We start from the raw sequence: 15,268 nt of genomic DNA, 5'->3' as shown, positions 1-15,268 counted from the left end.
TTATTTTACACATTGTGTGCCCCCTCTTTTGGCATATTTGTGTGTGTGAGTGTTCTCCTCTCTCTGTGTTGGCATGTTCATATTAACATGCTCCCTGTGTGTTGGTGTGTTTGTGTGTATGTTCTTGTGCCCCTGAGGGCTGTTGTGTTCCCATGTACACATATGCTTCCCCTCTGTGTTGGTGTATTTGCCTGTATGCATGTGTATCCAACCTTGATATGTTCCATTGTACATGCATGCACCTCCTGTCTTTGTTGGTGTGTTTTTGTGTATGTGTTTCCTGTTTGTTGGTGTGTTTGTGTCTGTTCCTTCTGGTGTGTTGGCATGTCCACACATATGTGTTTGCATGTTTGTGCGTGCGTGTATGCACCCCTCCGTTGGTGTGTTGGTGTGCACATGTGAGCACCCCCTCTGTGTGTGCTTTGGAAGGGTCAGCCGTGAGTAGCCGTTGTGTGGGGGGCGCTGGCTGGGGGTCTGCTAAGCTATGTTAGGGCACAGCTGGCTGACGGTCCACCCCAGGAGGTGGAGCTGGAGGAGCTGTGGCTTCTGTGCCAGTGACCTTTTCTTGTCAGTTCTCTTACCTGTGGGGTTGGAGCCAAAGGTCCCTCCACGCCTGCGGCTCTGAAGCAGTCTTGTTCTCCTCCCAAGCACGCTCCTCCTCATGTCAGACCCTTAGACAAGTGGGAGGAGTAGTCATAGCGTAGGCCCTGTGCCCACCCGCTCAGCTGCCGCTGGCTCAACCTGCCGTGACCTGCTCCCGGCTGTTTTCAGATCCAGAGAAGGCGTTTCCTCTGTACATATGTTGTGTATGTATCTTGAGAAGTTGAAGACGCTTTAAAAAAACAAATGAACAAATTCCCATTATCATATACAGAAGAACTTAACAGGGATCCCTTGATGTCGCCAAGTACCCAGCTTGGTGCATAGCTTTCTGGTTGGTTGGTTGGAGTCAGGGTGCAGATCACGCCCTGCACTGCAGTCGCCTGCTCCAAGCCTGCAGCCCTCCCCAGACATGCGTGTGGTGGTGCAGCTGGCCTGGTTGTCCTCTAGGGTGTGACAGCATTCGGCATTGTTGGCTGGGCCACTGTGGTGTGTTTTGCCACGTTCTTCCCCTTTATGCCCTGACACCTTTATGTCCTAGAAGACCCAGTGGATTCAGGCTGTTTGGTCAGAGTGTCGTGGGTGGTCTTAGATCTCTGCCGTGTCTGCCTGGTGCTCTGCTGGTCATGCAGCCACAGCTGTTTCTCATTAGGGTTGCAGGGCAGTGACGATGGCACTTCAGCCTCCTTTCCTATCCCTGGCTTTGCTTACCCAGAGTTGCAGCCCCCACAGATGAGGCGGGCCAGCCTGGAGAAGCTGCCTTCTGGAGGCCTTTCAGCACAGCCCAGGGACTTCAGGCTTCTTTGGCTGCGACGAGGTGGTCAGGCCGCCTGTGTTTCCCCTGCAGCTGCTCCTTCTCTAAGAGCCTGGCTGGCTGCTTGTTGCTTCTGGTGTAGTCCTGGGTTCTGGGTGTTTTCCTTGCACAAAGGAGGGACTTACAGTTCTGCATAAGAAAATACATCCTGAGTTCCTGCCGATGCTTCCATTTGAGCTTTAGGACTGAAGGTTCTGCCTGTGAGCTTTGATTTTGCTCAGGCACTTCTCCCATTTGCTGCCCCAAATCACGGCTGCCAGCAGCACCAGCCGTGCATGCTCCCACAGTGTGCACGCACAGCAAGTTGGGAATTTCTCTCTTTTTGTTCTTAAGGTATATCCCATTAGGGAAGTATGAGAACAGATTTATAACTGTTTTAAAGTTAGGAAATAATGAGCATATACTTACTAATTTGACATTCTTATTTTTCTTTCACTGTTTTGCATTAATATTCATAATTTTGTTTTTCTCTTCACATAGAATTTTCACCTAGCTCTAAGGCCAAGTGTCCCAAACCAGGTATATTTATTTAAAGGTGTGGGGCTGGACCCCTGTCTCTTTTACCCAATATTCTCCCTCACCCTGTAGGGAACAGGGTTTTTATTTTTATTTAAAAATTTTTTTGAAGTTATGAATGCCGCAGTCTGGCTGGGCACAAAATAACCGAGCCACCACAAAAGCCTTGTAGATTCCAACAGCAACTGTTTATTCCCGAACTCTCACCGACACTCTACGCGCACGTTCTGGGAAAAATACACTCACTCCACCGGGCTCTGCATACCAATTCTCAGAACCCCACGAGAACTCAACAGGAACTCAAGGAGCCGGTGCCTGAGGCAGCAGGATACGCCCTATTCCCAGCAGGATCCACCCTAAACCCAGAGCCACCCTAATCCAGCAGGATCCACCCTAAACCTGGAGCCACCCTAATCCCTGAGCAGGGTCACCTTTCAAAGCAAAATGCCATGCGTCATTCCTACTTGGCTATGGCTCTCAGCAGTTATGGACACAATGTCTTTATTTTTATGTGGTGCTAAGGATCAAACCCAGTGCCTCACATGTGCTAGGCAAGTGCTCTGCCTCTGATCCCCAGCCCTAGTCACTCTTTTTCTTATTTAACCTTTTATTTGGAATTATTTTAGATCAGCAAAAAAGTTGCAAAGATATTACAGAAAATTCCTGTGTACTACCCACTTAGTTCCCTTAATATCTTCATCTTACATTATTAGCATTATTTTGGGTGTATATTAATCATACAGAATGGCACATTTTACTGTGCATTGATGAAAACGCAGTTGATCAGTTTCCCTCCCTAGTGCCTCCCCACCCATCTCCCTCCCTCCTTCTGGTCGCCTTCTCTCTCCTACTGGTCTCCCTTCTAATTTCAGGGAATCCCCCTGTTTTCTTGTTTTTTACTTCTTCTACATTTGAAAGAAAAGATCTAATACTTTTTTCTATGAGTCTGATTTGTTCAAAATTATGTTTTCTAGTTTCGTCTATATTCCTGCAAATGACATAATTTCATTCATCTTTATGGCTAAATAAAATTTCACTGTGTGTATATGTAATATGTACACATGTTCGTTTATCTGTTGACAGCAACTAGGCTGATTCCATAATGTGGCTATTGTGAATCATGCTGCAGTGAACATAGATAGGTATGTATGTATCTCTAAGATAAGCTGACTTGAATTCTGTTGGACAATTACCAAGGAGTGGTACAGCTGGATCATAGGACCCATCTGTTCGTAGCTTTTCAAGGAACCTCCATATTGAAGCTTTTTAATTTGATGCCATCCAGGTTATCAATTCTCTGTATTTCCTGAACTACAGAGGTCTTCTTCAGGAAGTCTTTGCCTGTGCTTATGTGTTGAAATGTTTCCTCTATTTTTTTTCTCTTAATATTTGAAATATTTCTGATCTTACAGTTGGGTCTTTGATCCACTTTGTGTTTACTTTTGTAAGACTGAGAGGTGGCTATCCAGTCTTCCCAGCACCATGTGTTGAAGAGCATTTCACTGAAATGTTTTGGCACCTTTATGCAGAGTGAGAGGACTGTCTTCTGTCCTGTTCCACGGGTCTGCGCGTCTGGTTTTATGCCAGTTCTGGGCTGTTTTAGGTATTACTAAAATTGGGTATTGGGATGCCGCCAGCTTTGCTCTTTTTGCTGTGTCTCTTCTGGTCTTTGATCTTCTGTGTGAATTTTAGGACTGCTTTTTCTAGTTCTAGTGAGTACATCATTGGTGTTTTGATGGGATTGCATTGACTCTGTAGATCACTTTTGGAAATATGGCTGTTTTAACAATGTTAATTCTACCTATCCATGAACATGGGAGGTCTTTTCATCTTTGAGAGGCTTCTTCAGTTTCTTTTTTAGGGTTCTATGATTTTCACTGTAGACAGCTTGCACCTCCTTGGTTAGGTTTATTTTCAAGTATTTCATTTTGTGAATGCATTGTGAATGGGATTATTTCCTGACTTCTCTCTCAGTGAATTCATTATTTGTGTATAGAATATTGATTTTTGTATGTTGATTTTGTATCCTGTTACTTTATTCAATTTATCAGCTCTAAAAGTTTTCTGGAAGGATTTTTACAATCTCCAAAGTATAGGATCATATCATTTGCAAATAGGGAAAGTTTGACTTTTTCCTTTCCTATCTGTATTTCTTTCTCTTGCTCAATTTCTCTGGCTAAAATTTCAAGTATTGTATTGATGGGAGTGCTGAGAATGAACATCATGTCTTGTTCCTGGTCTTAGTGGAAACATTTTTCCGTTTTTACCCATTCAGTATGATGTTATCTTTGGACCTGAGATAGGTAGACAGATATCTTTTGATATTGAGGTGAGTGCCTTCTATCCCTAATTTCTTCAGGGTTTTTATCATGAAAGGTGTTGGATTTTGCCTAAGGCCTTTTCTGCATCTTTTGAGATGATTTTTGTCCTTGCTTCTACTTATCTGGTTAATTCACTTATTGGTTTCCGTGTGTTACCACCCTTGTATCACTGGAATGAAACCAGCTGGATCAAACTGGATCAAGGTAAATAATCTTTTTTAGTGTGTAGTTGAATTTGATTTGCTGCTAATATTTTATTGAGGATTTTTGTGTCTACGTTCCATCAATGATATTGGTCTGTAGTTTTCTTTTCTTGAAGTATCTTTATCTGTTTTTGCTATCAAGGAGGTACAGGCTTCTAGAATGAGTTTGGAAGTCAGAATGAGTTTCAACTTCATGGAATAATCTGAGGAGTATTGGCATTAATTCTTCTTTAATGCTCTGATAAAATTCAACTGTGAATCAGCCAGTTCCTGAATTCTTCTTTGTTGGAAGGCTTTTTATTACTGTTCCAACCTCAGTTCTTATAGTTGGTCTCTTAGGTTTTCTCTCTCTTCTTGGTTCAGTTTTGGTAGGGGCATATGTGTTTAGAAATTTGTCCATTTCTTCTAGCCTTTTCAATTTATTGGCATGTATGTTTTCAAAATATCTGTCTCCTAAAGATTCTCTGAATTTCAGTTGTGTGTGTTGTAATTCTTCCATTTTCATCTAATGTGATTAATTTGGGTTTTCTCTGACTTGGTTAATTTGGCTAGAGGTTTATTAACCTTGTTTATTTTTTCAGTTTATGCCAGTTCATCGATTCTTGGTAGTCTTTTAGTTGATAATAACTCTAACCCTTATTTCTTTCCAGACAACTAGGATCGGTTTGTTTGTGTTTTTCTAAGACATGTGGATGTATCAGTAGGTTGTCTGAGATTCCTGTTTTTAAATGGAAGTACTCGTAGCTATAAACTTCAGGCTTAGTGCTGCCTTGTGCATCCAGAGATGGTGCTCTGATATGTTTCCATCTTTGTTTGATTCTAGGTATTTTTAAATTTCCCCCTTAGTTTCTTCAGTGACCCACTCATCATTCAAGAGTGTAGTGTTCAAAGTATGTATAGTCTTTGTAGTTTTTTTGTTGATTTCTAATTTCATTCCATTATTTTTTAAAAAAAATACAAGATATAATTTCTTTCCTTTTTATATTAGCTAAGACTTGCTTTAGGGCCTAATATATGATCAATTTTGGAGCAGTTGTCATGGGATGACATGTTATGTAGATGTCTGTTAAGTTCAACTTATCTGTAAAATAAGGTTTAAATCTGATGTGTTCTTGTTGCTTTTCTGTGTGGATGACCAATTAGTTAGAGAGGCATATTGAAATTCCCACTAATACTGGATCGGGGTTAGTCCTTTTATACCTAGTAATTTTTGTTTTATGAAATGTTGGACCCCAGCATCCAGAACATAAGTATTTACAATTATTATATCTTCTTGTTGGATTGTTCCCTTTATTAGTAGTGAAGACCTTCTTTGTTCCTTCTGATTTGGGCTTGGGATCTGCTTTGACTGGGACATGAGCATGGCTCCACCTCACCGTCAGTCTCCATGGACATGGAGGGTCATCTTCCACCCTTTCACTAAGAGTCTGTTGCTGCCTCCGCTTGTGAGGTGTGTTTCTTGGAGATAGTATACAGTGGGGCAAATGATCTCTGCCTCTTCATTAACTGAGGAGAAGAAAGGGGGTGATGATATGCTGAAAAGTCAGATTATAGGGAAGTAAAATCAACAGTAAACTACATTAAAAAAATAGAAGGAAAAGGACAAGAGAGAAAAAAATGAAAAAAAATGTTGGGGAATGAATAGGAACAGAAGAGAAAGCAAAAAATAAAAGGGATAGAATATAAAGGAGAGAAGGAAAGAGGGAAAAAATTAGTAAAAAAATATTAAAATTATTTAAAAATATGAAATAACAAGCACAGCAGGAAACCATGTAAACTGACATGGAAGACAATACAGGGAAACCGAGAAGAGAAAAAGACTGAAGGCCTGCCGGGGTGCTAACCTGCTTGCGGGCTTGAGTGTTGAGGTCACCAGTGGTCGGGCATGGCCTGGGCCCCAGCCTTGGCAGTGTACCCTCCCCCTGGCTCTGGGACTGCAGGCAGATCCCAGCTGCTTGGTCACCCCTGCGGGGGAGGGGGTGTTTGTTGTTTTGCATGGCTTGTTTTAAAACACACTGTAAGCGCCCAGCCACGTGGCCTGTAATCTGGATCCTTCCATCTTCTTTCCTTTTCTTTTTTTGTTTTGGTCCTGGAGATTGAACCCAGGGGCCCTTAACCGCTGAACCACATCCCCGGCCCTTTTTTGTATTTTATTTAAAGGCAGGGTCTTCCTGAGTTGCTTAGGGCCTCGCTGCTGAGGCTGGCTTTGAACTCATGATCCTCCTGTCTCAGCCTCCCAAGCCACTGGGATTACAGGAATGAGCCACCATACCCAGCTGGGTCCTTCCATTTTCAAAAAAGGAGAAGTGTGTGTGTGTGTTAGTACCTGTCCCCACCTCCATGCTTCTATAGTTTAAACTGAGTCTATGCTGGCATCCCTTCTATTGCAATATAAGGAAACAGTCCTCAACCCCCTTTGGAGCTTTGTGGTCTTCACCATGTAGGTGTGTGATGAATTCAGTCAGTGCCATAATGATGTGTGGTCAGGTAGAATAATATTTTCAAGAAAATGATTTTTTGTATGATGTATATCCCATCTGTAATTCTAAAAGAAATGTAGTATTCTTGCCCATATATATATATATATATATATATATATATATATATATAAAGTATCAGTACTTAGAAATAATTTGGAATTGCTATGTTTGTAATAGATGGTCATGTTTTGTGGTGTTAATCTAATACTTCTTGACTCTGGAAGTAGAAAAGAAAATCTATTTTATTTCCAAAGCTTTCCCCCTTTCTATGAGCTGATTTCTTAGACTTTAAAGTTTTATAGTTGATTTCCAATACCAGCTGCTGTACCATTCTCTCGTAGACTAGCTTCATTTAATAGATTATTTGAAACTTTTTAGTATAGAATTTAGTATTTTTCCCACCCTCCCACCCATTTGGAAATAGCTTCTTGGAACAGAGAATATTTTTAACCTAAAATCACTGATTTTCAACAGGTGGACTTGTGAAAAAAATTTTGGAGACTAAGAAAGATTATGAGAAGTTGCAGCAATCACCCAAACCTGGAGAGAAGGTAATGGAACGATTTCTGTAGCCTTTGGCACCTTAGCAGTCTGTCTCACACGTTTACTTTTAAACAGAGACGCTTCCAGTGTTGTGATGACCAGTGATGCCTGCCCGTACAGCCACGTGCATCTGTCCGCTCATCCCCGGTCGGGAGGGTGCAAGTCTGGGTTCTCTCTGAGTGGGGCGCTTTCCTGGCCTGGCATCCTGCTGCCTTGGAGCCAGGGCCCAGGGCTGGTTCTGCTTCCAGCCTTGCCCACCCTTCTCCAGGCTCTCCTGGTGGAGTGGGGAGGCTGGCCGCCTGCCCCAGCTGATGGCAGGATGAGCCGGGGTGCCCGCCTGGCAGCGAGTGTGTGCTCTGTTCGGCCTTGGCTCCTAGGTTGTCCTTACAGATGTGTGATATGGTTTTGTGGGGACCTGTGCCTCCTGTGTACCACTGCTGTTTATCCTTAGGCATGTGACCATCAGGGTGAGCACCTGCTGCTCAGGTGGCGTCCCTCTAATGTCACGTCTGGGTTTCTCTTTTAGTCACTATAAACAGAATGATTTTGCGTGTGTGTAAACAGAAGTTTTTTGGATAGTCAATCAGCCGGTGACTCCAAAAGTTTCAAACACAGGGCTGTGTGCACACACATTGTTTTTCCTCCCAAATTAATGGTTATTCGTTTCAGAAAATCCTGCTTAAAATGTCCAGTTGTGAAGTTATGGCCTGAAACAGCCCAGGAGCTGGTGTTGGAGGCGCCCTCTGCAGCAGCATGTGGGGCGAGGCCTCGCCCAGTCCTCTGTTGCCCGGACTCTCTTCCGCCACAGCCCTGTCCCTCTACTCCAGGGCGTCCAGACATCCCTAGCGATGAAACCCAGGGTCATCCCTCCGGTCTGTTCATGTAGGTGCCTTTCAGGTGCCCACTGGTTTAGATTTTATAGCTGTGGTTTTTTGGGTGGGTTAACTGGAGATTGAACTCAGGGGCGCTCAGCCAGTGAGCCTCATCCCAGTCCTGTTTTTTTTAACCTTTTTTTTTTTTTTTTAGTTGTTGATAGATCTTTATTTATTTATTTATATGTGGTGCTGAGACTTGAACCTAGTGCCAGGCCAGTGCGCTGCTGCTGAGCCCCAGCCCCAGCCCCCTGTTTTGTATTTTATTTAGAGACAGGGTCTCACTGAGTTGCTTAGCGCCTCGCTGTTGCTGAGGCTGGCTTTGAAATCTCAATCCTCCTCCCTCTGCCTCCTGAGCTGCTGGGATTACAGGCATGCGCCACCGCGCCTGGCTAGCTCCATTTTTTGTACAAAGCGTACTGGGACTTTGTTTCAGGCCTCCTTTGAAGGGTAAATTTCACATTGGTAAATCACTTAACTTCAGAAGATAAAAGGGGAAGTTGTCTTTGTTTCATGAGTATCTGTTGGTTTGAAAAAGTTCAGTTAGCTGTTTGAAGGTGGGGTGATGTGCACCTGGGTGGGGAGGAGCCCGCAGAAAACCTCTCTCTGGTTTTCTAGGATATTGATAAGCATCAGATTTAAGTTTAATCTGTTCTTAAAACATTTTGGTCAGTTTTGTTTTAAATAAAGGAGAAGTTGAAGTGCTTTTTGCCCCTGCCCTGCCCCATTTTCTGGAGGGCAGCCCCTAGCCGCCTCGCTGCCCTCTGTTTGCCCTGGTGCTGCCTGCTTGGTGCTGTTACGTTGTGATGTCATGTGGTGCAGGTGGCTTTCTTCAAGTGACGTGTTTCTGAGGCTCTCCCTGTTTCCACGCCTGTGGGTCAGTGTATCACTATAGTTGAAGGCTGGGTCCCTGATTGGTTTACTCATCTTCATCAACGCATATGTGGGTGTCCTCAGCTGCTGCTGCTGTCAGCAGTGTGCCCGTGTCTGGCACGCAGAGCACGTTTCTTTGAGCAGGAGTCAGCAGACTCTTGAAGGGCCAGATGGTCATCACATCAGGTGATGGAGCCTTGTGGTGGCAGCCACTCGAGTCCAGGAGGGCGAAGACAGCCATGTGGAGGTGAATGTAGGGGCTGTGTTCTGCAGGACTAACCAGAGGGACAGGGCAGCCTGTGGGCAGTCGTTTGTTGACCCTGGCTTTAGAGGCTGAACCCACATGTAGAGCTGCCAGATGTGGCCACTGAGCTCCTCCAAGGACCACAGTAAAGGTTTCCCTCCCAGGGGCGGCAGGTCTCTTTCCAGAGGAGGCGGGTGGAGAACGGACGGCCTCCCACCTGCCTCCTTGTCCCCTGCCCCCCAGTCCCTGGCTTTTTGTTGCTGTGCTGTGTGTCCTTGGACTGTGTGAACAAGGTCAGGGACGTGTGCTCTGTTGGGGCGAGCCTGGCTTCTTTTGCTCCGCAGTCACTTTCCCGTGTGCCCGCGTCGCAGCATGGACCCACGGGGTCATTCCCTGTTCCCGCTGAGCAGTAAGGGTGCCCCCATAGGGTGTCCGTGTGTGGGTCTGTGTGCAGGCAGTGACAGGGGCTGCTCCTATGGGAGGGACAGAGCTGCTGTGGACTGCCTCTGGGTCAGTGCCTCCGTCCTGTCGTCTCAGAGCCTCGGGGCGAGACTGCGGAGTTGTAGGGTGCGTGAAGTTTCTTTTTAAGAAGCGGCCTAGCTGTTCCCAGGCGCTGCGCACCTTAGACTCCCCTGGCTGCGGGGGTTCCAGGTCCTCTCTGTGGTGGCTGGGTATGGCCGTTGTTGGGGTTTTTCGTGGTTATATTTGCATTTCCTTAAGGGCTTATGATGTTGAAGTCTTTTCATGTGCTTATTTGCCATCTTGTGTCTTCCTTGGTAAAGTGTCTAAGTTTTTAGCCGGGTATTAATTAGGGTGTTTGTTTCTTATTGGGTTCTGAAAGTTCTAAATTTATATATTTTGGATACAAGTTCTTTAGGAGATAAATTTTCTTCCAGCCTGTGGCTTGACTTTTCCTTGACAGTGTTTTTATTTTTTAAATATTTTTTTAGTTGTCAATGGACCTTTATTTTATTTATTTTTATGTGGTGCTGAGAATTGAACCAAGTGCCTCACACATGCCAGGCAAGTGCTCTGCCACCGAGCCACAGCGCTAGCCCCTCTTACAGGGTTTTTTAAAAAAATGTCTTTATTCGTATGTTATAGTTACCCGTAATAGTGAGTTCATTTTGACTATTTACAAATGTATGTGCCATGATCCATTCCATCTCAGTCTCCATTACTTCCGCTTTCCTCCTCTTCCCCCCTCGGCCCGTCCTCCTCTCTCTTGGTCTTCCTTTGTCCACTGTGTTTGGATTGGTGTTCTGTGGTCACATGTACAGTAGAGCTCACTGTGAGACGTCCTTGCACCACACCACGCGATGAGGTCACCATCACCCGCAGTTCCCGCCCTTTCCCATCCCCCCCCAGTCCCCTTCCTTTCCTGCGCTGTTCTCACTCCTGTTTTCCTGGGCTCCTCCTCTTCAGATGCCTAATTCCTCTCTGGCTTTCCCACTCGAGGGCTGACACTGCACCTCGTCGTTCTGAGTCTGGCTCATTTCGCCTGGCGTGGTGTCTCCATGCCAGCCGTTTACTGCAGGTGCCATGCTCTCCTCCTCCCTGTGGCGGAGTAGAGCTCCGCTGTCAATAGCCCACATTTCCTTTCTCCACTTTACTGTCGATGGCAGGTTCCAACCTTGGCTCTTGTGGATTTTGCTACTGTGAACATTGCCATGTCTGTATCCCTAAAGTATGCTGATTTTAGTTCTTTTGGATGAATACCAAGGAGTGGGATAGCTGGGCCGAATGGTGGTGAGACGGGCAAAGGGCAGGTTGGTGATAATCAAGGAAAAGGAAGTGGGTAGGTAGCACTTCCCAGCACCAGGCTGCCTACCTCTGGGGAGGGAAGGTCGCACGTCCCCACACGAGCGGTCAGCCCCTGGCAGCACTCTCCCTGCCCTTTGCTCACGTAGGCACGAGAAGACAGGAAACCTGAAATCTATAAGGGGCAAGACACCCCCACTGCCTGGCACCAGCCCTGGACCCTCTTCTCCAGAGTAGTCTCTCTCTCTCTCTCTCTCTTGTCTCTTGAATAAAACTTGTTTTCTTGCTCCAGTGTTTCTCTGGTGTTTAATTTTCAACGCCTGTTCAGGGCGTGCCGGAGGTCACACATGCCACTCCCGGGTGAGTGTGACCCTTTGCAGACAGGTGTGTTGTGTAAATGCCGCACAGCAAACAGCCTTTGGGGATTTTCCCTGGTCTGTCTGCCCTGGGCCTCTGTTCAGATCGGCAGGCCCTTCTCACTATGGCCGCCAGGGGGTGCAGTTTCACCACGGATGCTCGACCCTCCTGGACAGGTGCTCCCCGGGTCCCCTCCACTGCAGCCCTCACCTCACAGAGCTGTCCCTTTTGGTCTGGTTTATCTGTGGTCTTAATGTTACTGGAATATTTTGTCGGCAAGGAATATTGTTTCCATTGAGATTTCTGTGAAGGAAGTAAAAGGGGCCTTGTGCTGTGGTAGTTGCCACAGGGAGAGGTCAGCAGCAGGCTGGGGAGCCACGAGATCGATTTTAACTGTGAGTGGTATGGAGAAGGGTTGTTAGTTATTTGGAGATTTTTTAAAAATTATTTATTTATTTATTTTATGTGGTGCTGAGGTTCAAACTCAGTGCCTCACTAAAAGAACTATAGGCATATGCCATGGGTATACCACAGACGAGAAAGGTCTGGAAGGCACTGGAATCTTTTGCCGGTGAGCCTTGTGAGGTGTTCGAGGAGCTCGGCCTCTGGAGGTGCAGGCTGTACCTGGAGAGCACATCGTGTGCGAGCGTGGCCCACGGCTCTTGCATGGACAGGTGACGGGCTGTAACTTACCAGGGTCAGGTTGACGAGTCGTCCTCTGTTTAGGGCGCTTACTTGGTGAGTGCTCGTGTGATGAACAAAGATGATTTTTACTCAAATGCCAGTGTGAAATATCCGTCATACTGACCTGTCTGTTTTCTAGACTTGGGTCTGTGTGTCCAGGGGTCATTCCTGGCCTTCATCCCATCAGTACCCTATTCTGCTTCACTAGGACCTTGAGTCTAATGGGTTGTGGCTGGCAGTTGGGGCACTGTATGGTGTAGACTGTGATTAAAGAGGTCTTGGGGTGACTTGCTGGCCTGTGGGTGGGACACAGTTGGTAAGGATTAGAACTCACACCAGCGGTAGGCAAACGGACCTTGGAAAGCAGGTGAAGCCAGTGTGGGGTGTGCGGAGTGTTCTGGGGGCAGCCAGAAGCCTGGGCCCTGGGCGCAGGGTTGTTCCCCAGGTAGGCACGGGCGGATCCTCCCTGGCTGAGATTTCCTCTCTGGTCTGCAGTGTAGGGAGACCTCAGAAGGTACCAGTGAGGCTCATGCAGTTGTTAAAACATTAGAAAGGAGAATTTAGAAGGAATGGCCCAGAGATGCAGCCACCCAGAAGGGGGTCTATGTCCCTAGCGCACTTGGCCTGGCTGGATCTCCCTGGCTCCGACCTGGTGCCTCTCATGACCTTGCGGTGACTGTGGCCACACAGTTTGATGATGTGTGGCAGTGGGATTCACTGTGAGTCATCGTACACACACACATAACCGTTTGACCCGCCTCACTCTCCAGGCCTCCCTGCCCTGCCCTCTCCTCCCCCACCCATTCCCTGGAAGGCTGCTGGGATCCGTACTGGGGCTCTACTCCAGTGGCCTGTGTGATCCTGTCCGCTCCCGAAGGGCCGTCTCTGAGCTCTTAGCCGCACTGAGTTTCTGCGCCCTGAGAGCTCACAGCAGGACTCCATGTCAGCACAGGAGCCTTGGGGGACGCGCCAACCAGTCCAGGCTACGGCATCCTGCAGAAGCCACTCTGTCACTGAGAGAGAGCGGCCGGGTGCCATAGAGCTGTATTTACTTACGGACACTGAAAGGTGAATTTCTTTACTTTTCTGTGTCACAAGTATTATCTCAAAATATTTTTTTGACTGTTTGTTAAGGGTGAGAGCCATTTTTCACTCTGGGTTCTACAGGCCTAGTTCCCGCTGTCCACTGCCTCGCGCTGACACAGCCTGCTTTCAGCACTGTCCTAAATAGGACCTGTGTTTGGTAGCAAAGCCTTGTTTTCTAGTTCCTCGTAGCTGTCCTTTGGCGATCCCTGGCCCTTTCATTTTCATGTGAATTCTGTGACCAGCTTGTGGAGTGCCGTCGAGGCCCCTGGGTTCCCGTTGGCGTGTTCCTGAGCAGGGCTGCCCTGTTTCTTAGGTGTCCTGGCTGACGCTGAGCAGCCCTCTCCAGAGCCGGTCCTGTCTTGGGTTAGGTCTGCGTCTGCGCTGGACTGTTCTCTGCTGTTGGAGATACTGCTGTGTACACCTGCTCTCTGCCTGTGTTGCTGGGGTAGAAATGCTGCTGTGACAGCTGGGTCCTTGACAAGCAGAGTGGAGTCTGTCAGCTCCTCTGTGTTTTCTGTGTGTGACATCTCAGAGTGCTGCGTGCCAGGCTCTGCTCTAAGAACCCCGTGGGCAGTAGCACAGACGATAGTGAGCTGTGGGCACCAACCTTATCCCCGCTTTGAAATTGGGGCACTAGGGTTAGGGACCTTGTCTGGGGCCTCAGGAGCGGAGAGTGGCAGATCCGGCTTTGGGACCCAGGCCTTTGTGCTTCCAGAGTCCCCTGGCCCACACCTTTCCAGGTCTAGGCCCACGGTTGCTCCTTGTTCCGCGCTGAGCTGCTGGGGCTGGGCCTCCAGGACAGCAGGCGGAGCGCAGTGATGGAGGGCAGCCTCCTTTCCTTCCTGGCTCTTGACCTGGAATTCATCCCTTTCTGGTGTTTTTGTAATAGCGTTTAGAAACTGAGCAGCTGAGAAAGCGCTGTCTGTGCTGCCTTTTGTTCAGGTCCAGGGAGCGATCTTCACGGCTCCCGCGATGTTGAGCTGTCCTGTGTCCTTGGGATAAACCAAAAAAGTGGATAAACCCGTTTTTGTCCACGCTTAGGCTCTTGTTGCCGCCGATGGGTAGTTTTCCTTAATTCTCATGAGTGTGGTGGCCCATGGTGTCCTCGGAGGACCAGGGTTAAGGAATGGGGTGCTCCTGCTCTGCCCTGGGGGCGCTCAGAACGCTGCCACCTGGGCGTGGAGTCACCTGGAGCTTGCTGTTGCTTCTGTGGGACTCGGGCCGCCCTCACTGCCGCGGTGCCTGTGACTTAGCCTTGGCTGTCCCCTCTGGCTTGCTGGAAGTGCAGGCTCTTGATGGAGAGGCTGCGCCATGGAGTCCATTCAGCCCACACCTGTGCGGAGCTCCGTCTGCCCTTTATGAACAGCATCACCCCCTGCTTTTTCTCAAACCTCTTTTTCCAGGGGGTGGTTTCTTAGTCTTTCTGGGGCGCTGCTTTGTCATCTTTGTTTCCTTTTGCTGACCTCTCCAGGTCCCTGGCTCCTCTCTCTGTGCTGCGGTCCCATGGTCTCTTCAGTCACTTGCTGGTCCTGGTCTGTGTGCCTCCACAGTCATTCATAGGCTTGATGACTGCAGGCGCCGTCCTGTCCAGCTGGTGTCCTGGCAGTGGCCTGCCCTGTGGGGGGCCGTTGGGCCCTTCAGAGCTGATGCCTGCGGCCTCAGCTGCATGCTGGTCGCTGTGGCGCTCCGGGTCTGGCTGCTCTTGCTGAGCTGCTTGCGCAGCCCTAGTGCATCTGCTCTGTGCCACCTGTTGCTCATGCGCGTGAAGTTGTGTAATTTGCTAATTTAAGTTATGATTTGATCATTTATAACTGTGCATATTTATGGGGCACAGTGATGTTATGCTTTATGAATATAATGTGGGATAATTAAGGCAGTTAACATATCCGTCACCTCAAATACTTAATTTTTGCT

The 15,268-nt window shown here is 47.4% G+C and overlaps 1 protein-coding gene across 4 annotated transcripts in view; it reads left to right on the top strand.

The window, feature by feature from the left end:
• Traf3ip1 (TRAF3 interacting protein 1) overlaps positions 1–15,268 on the top strand; it is a 52,044-nt gene that overhangs the window by 23,944 nt on the left and 12,832 nt on the right. For all 4 annotated transcript variants that reach the window (XM_076866901.2, XM_076866900.2, XM_076866903.2 and 1 more), the window contains one exon: positions 7,409–7,485. In XM_076866901.2, coding sequence (XP_076723016.1) covers positions 7,409–7,485 — 77 coding nt within the window. The remainder of the gene's footprint in view (positions 1–7,408; positions 7,486–15,268) is intronic.

The sequence above is a fragment of the Callospermophilus lateralis genome, chromosome 9 (genome assembly GCF_048772815.1).
Source record: "Callospermophilus lateralis isolate mCalLat2 chromosome 9, mCalLat2.hap1, whole genome shotgun sequence".
Taxonomy (NCBI): domain Eukaryota; kingdom Metazoa; phylum Chordata; class Mammalia; order Rodentia; family Sciuridae; genus Callospermophilus; species Callospermophilus lateralis.
Note: the sequence above shows the minus strand (reverse complement) of the source record. Positions and strands in the feature narration are given on the sequence as shown.